We start from the raw sequence: 5,307 nt of genomic DNA on the forward strand, positions 1-5,307 counted from the left end.
GCTTTTATCAATAAGGTGCCTAATTCGGGATCAGTAAATCATTTCAGTTGGTAGTACTGGATTTGAAAACAAATAAAATTTGATTAATATTAGACGTCATTAACGTATTTTGTAACTAAAACAGAAGCCTCCACTACAGAAGCTGTGACAACTGTTGTAACCAGAAGAGCTACTTCTATAGTTCCATCAACTACTTTTGCACCATCAACTACTGAGGAGATGACAACTAGTGTTGTGTACACAACTACTCCAGAGTCAACTACTGTGGAAGAGACTACTACAGTACGGAGTACCACTAAAGAGAGTACAACAGGTAAACAAAGAATACAAATCGATTTTAGTCGGTGAAAATGTATTATTGATATCATAATCTATTATAGCATTGAAAAATTTACAACCAAACTTGAAGAATTGAGAGACCGTTCTAGGGATATTCAATATCAAGCCTGCACGGTAAACATGAATTTATTGAACACAGTAAAATACAGCATAAGAAAGAAACATTTTTTTTCAATTAATATACAATTAAAATATTGCAACTGTACCTATTAGCTCCTCCAAGTACAACTGAGAAGGCAACTACTCGTGTGACAACTACAAAGGCTCCTTCAACAACTGCCCCACCTTCCACAACTGCTCCGCCTTCAACAACTGCCCCACCTTCAACAACCAAGGAGGTGACAACAGTTGTTACCACTACTCCTGAATCAACCATAAGGGCGGTCACCACAGTGGAGTCTACAACAGGTAAGGCTTTTATCAATAAGGTGCCTGATTCGGGATCAGTAAATCATTTCAGTTGGTAATACTGGATTTGAAAACAAATAAAATTTGATTCATATCAGACGTCATTAACGTATTTTGTAACTAAAACAGAAGCCTCCACTACAGAAGCTGTGACAACTGTTGTTAGCAGAACAGCTACTTCTGTAGTTCCATCAACTACTGAGGAGATGATAACTAGTCCTGTGTACATAACTACCGCAGAGTCAACTACTGTGGAAGAGACTACTACAGTACGGAGTACCACTGAAGAGAGTACAACAGGTAAACAAAGACTACAAATCGATTTTAGTCGGTGAAAATATATTATTTATATCGTAATCTTTTATAGCATTGAAAAATTTACAACCAAACTTGAAGTATTGAAAGACCGTTCTAGGGATATTCAATATCAAGCCTGCACGGTAAACATGAATTTATTGAACACAACTAAAAACAGCATCAGAAAAGAAACCTTTTTTCAATTGATATACAATTAAAATATTGTAACTGTACCTATTAGCTCCTCCAAGTACAACTGAGAAAGCAACTACTCGTGTGACAACTACAAAGGTTCCTTCAACAACTGCTCCACCTTCCACAACTGCTCCACCTCCAACAACTGCCCCACCTTCAACAACCAAGGAGGTGACAACAGTTGTTACAACTACTCCTGAATCAACCACAAGGGCGGTCACCACAGTGGAGGCTACAACAGGTTAGGCTTTTGTCAATAAGGTGCCTAATTCGGGATCAGTAAATCATTTCAGTTGGTAGTACTGGATTTGAAAACAAATAAAATTTGATTAATATTAGACGTCATTAACGTATTTTGTAACTAAAACAGAAGCCTCCACTACAGAAGCTGTGACAACTGTTGTTAGCAGAACAGCTACTTCTATAGTTCCATCAACTACTTTTGCACCATCAACTACTGAGGAGATGACAACTAGTGTTGTGTACACAACTACCGCAGAATCAACTACTGTGGAAGAGACTACTACAGTACGGAGTACCACTGAAGAGAGTACAACAGGTAAACAAAGACTACAAATTGATTTTAGTCGGTGAAAATATATTATTTATATCGTAATCTATTATAGCATTGAAAAATGTACGACCAAACTTGAAATTATTGAAAGACCGTTCTAGGGATATTCAATATCAAGCATACACGGTAAACATGAATTTATTGAACACAGTTAAAAACAGCATCAGAAAAGAACCATTTTTTCAATTGATATACAATAAAAATATTGCAACTGTACCTATTAGCTCCTCCAAGTACAACTGAGAAGGCAACTACTCGTGTGACAACTACAAAGGCTCCTTCAACAACTGCCCCACATTCCACAACTGCTCCACCTTCAACAACTGCCCCACCTTCAACAACCAAGGAGGTGACAACAGTTGTTACAACTACTCCTGAATCAACCACAAGGGCGGTCACCACAGTGGAAGCTACAACAGGTTAGGCTTATATCAAAAGGGTACCTAATTCGGGATCAGTAAATCATTTCAGTTTGTCATACTGGATTTGAAAACAAATAAAATTTGATTAATATTAGACGTCATTAACGTATTTTGTAACTAAAACAGAAGCCTCCACTACAGAAGCTGTGACAACTGTTGTTAGCAGAACAGCTACTTCTATAGTTCCATCAACTACTTTTGCACCATCAACTACTGAGGAGATGACAACTAGGTTTGTGTACACAACTACCGCAGAGTCAACTACTGTGGAAGAGACTACTACAGTACGGAGTACCACTGAAGAGAGTACAACAGGTAAACAAAGACTACAAATCGATTTTAGTCGGTGAAAATATATTATTTATATCGTAATCTATTATAGCATTGAAAAATGTACGACCAAACTTGAAATTATTGAAAGACCGTTCTAGGGATATTCAATATCAAGCATACACGGTAAACATGAATTTATTGAACACAGTTAAAAACAGCATCAGAAAAGAACCATTTTTTCAATTGATATACAATTAAAATATTGCAACTGTACCTATTAGCTCCTCCAAGTACAACTGAGAAGGCAACTACTCGTGTGACAACTACAAAGGCTCCTTCAACAACTGCCCCACCTTCCACAACTGCTCCACCTTCAACAACTGCCCCACCTTCAACAACCAAGGAGGTGACAACAGTTGTTACAACTACTCCTGAATCAACCACAAGGGCGGTCACCACAGTGGAAGCTACAACAGGTTAGGCTTATATCAAAAGGGTACCTAATTCGGGATCAGTAAATCATTTCAGTTGGTAATACTGGATTTGAAAACAAATAAAGTTTGATTAATAATCAGACGTCATTAACGTATTTTGTAACTAAAACAGAAGCCTCCACTACAGAAGCTGTGACAACTGTTGTTAGCAGAACAGCTACTTCTATAGTTCCATCAACTACTTTTGCACCATCAACTACTGAGGAGATGACAACTAGTGTTGTGTACACAACTACCGCAGAGTCAACTACTGTGGAAGAGACTACTACAGTACGGAGTACCACTGAAGAGAGTACAACAGGTAAACAAAGACTACAAATCGATTTTAGTCGGTGAAAATATATTATTTATATCGTAATCTATTATAGCATTGAAAAATGTACGACCAAACTTGAAATTATTGAAAGACCGTTCTAGGGATATTCAATATCAAGCATACACGGTAAACATGAATTTATTGAACACAGTTAAAAACAGCATCAGAAAAGAACCATTTTTTCAATTGATATACAATTAAAATATTGCAACTGTACCTATTAGCTCCTCCAAGTACAACTGAGAAGGCAACTACTCGTGTGACAACTACAAAGGCTCCTTCAACAACTGCCCCACCTTCCACAACTGCTCCACCTTCAACAACTGCCCCACCTTCAACAACCAAGGAGGTGACAACAGTTGTTACAACTACTTCTGAATCAACCACAAGGGCGGTCACCACAGTGGAAGCTACAACAGGTTAGGCTTATATCAAAAGGGTACCTAATTCGGGATCAGTAAATCATTTCAGTTGGTAATACTGGATTTGAAAACAAATAAAGTTTGATTAATATCAGACGTCATTAACGTATTTTGTAACTAAAACAGAAGCCTCCACTACAGAAGCTGTGACAACTGTTGTTAGCAGAACAGCTACTTCTATAGTTCCATCAACTACTTTTGCACCATCAACTACTGAGGAGATGACAACTAGTGTTGTGTACACAACTACCGCAGAGTCAACTACTGTGGAAGAGACTACTACAGTACGGAGTACCACTGAAGAGAGTACAACAGGTAAACAAAGACTACAAATCGATTTTAGTCGGTGAAAATATATTATTTATATCGTAATCTATTATAGCATTGAAAAATGTACGATCACACTTGAAATCATTGAAAGACCGTTCTAGGGATATTCAATATCAAGCATACACGGTAAACATGAATTAATTTTATTGAACACAGTAAAAAACAGCATCAGAAAAGAACCATTTTTTCAATTGATATACAATTAAAATATTGCAACTGTACCTATTAGCTCCTCCAAGTACAACTGAGAAGGCAACTACTCGTGTGACAACTACAAAGGCTCCTTCAACAACTGCCCCACCTTCCACAACTGCTCCACCTCCAACAACTGCCCCACCTTCAACAACCAAGGAGGTGACAACAGTTGTTACCACTACTCCTGAATCAACCACAAGGGCGGTCACCACAGTGGAGGCTACAACAGGTAAGGCTTTTGTCAATAAGGTGCCTAATTCGGGATCAGTAAATCATTTCAGTTGGTAGTACTGGATTTAAAACAAATAAAATTTGATTAATATCAGACGTCATTAACGTATTTTGTAACTAAAACAGAAGCCTCCACTACAGAAGCAGTGACAACTGTTGTTACCAGAACAGCTACTTCTATAGTTCCATCAACTACTTTTGCACCATCAACTACTGAGGAGATGACAACTAGTGTTGTATACACAACTATCCCAGAGTCAACTACTGTGGAAGAGACTACTACAGTACGGAGTACTACTGAAGAGAGTACAACAGGTAAACAAAGACTACAAATCGATTTTAGTCGGTGAAATATATTATTTATATCGTAATCTATTATAGCATTGAAAATTTTTCAACCACACTTGAAGTATTGAAAGACCGTTCTAGGGATATTCAATATCAAGCCTGCACGGTAAACATGAATTAATTTTATTGAACACAATTAAAAACAGCATCAGAAAATAAATATTTTTTCAATTGATATACAATTAAAATATTGCAACTGTACCTATTAGCTCCTCCAAGTACAACTGAGAAGGCAACTACTCGTGTGACAACTACAAAGGCTCCTTCAACAACTGCCCCACCTTCCACAACTGCTCCACCTCCAACAACTGCCCCACCTTCAACAACCAAGGAGGTGACAACAGTTGTTACCACTACTCCTGAATCAACCACAAGGGCGGTCACCACAGTGGAGGCTACAACAGGTAAGGCTTTTGTCAATAAGGTGCCTAATTTGGGATCAGTAAATCATTTCAGTTGGTAG

At 37.8% G+C, this 5,307-nt stretch overlaps 1 protein-coding gene across 1 annotated transcript; it reads left to right on the forward strand.

The window, feature by feature from the left end:
- The first annotated feature begins 2,456 nt into the window (after positions 1-2,456).
- On the forward strand, positions 2,457-5,307 carry LOC119719658 (flocculation protein FLO11-like). Its single transcript, XM_038189157.1, has 8 exons — positions 2,457-2,550; positions 2,790-2,984; positions 3,115-3,303; positions 3,543-3,737; positions 3,867-4,055; positions 4,300-4,494; positions 4,623-4,811; positions 5,054-5,307. The coding sequence occupies exons 1-8, from the start codon at positions 2,457-2,459 to the stop codon at positions 5,305-5,307; spliced, it is 1,500 nt and encodes a 499-aa protein (XP_038045085.1).

This window comes from Patiria miniata, unplaced genomic scaffold (genome assembly GCF_015706575.1).
Source record: "Patiria miniata isolate m_02_andy unplaced genomic scaffold, ASM1570657v1 HiC_scaffold_8, whole genome shotgun sequence".
Taxonomy (NCBI): Eukaryota; Metazoa; Echinodermata; class Asteroidea; order Valvatida; family Asterinidae; genus Patiria; species Patiria miniata.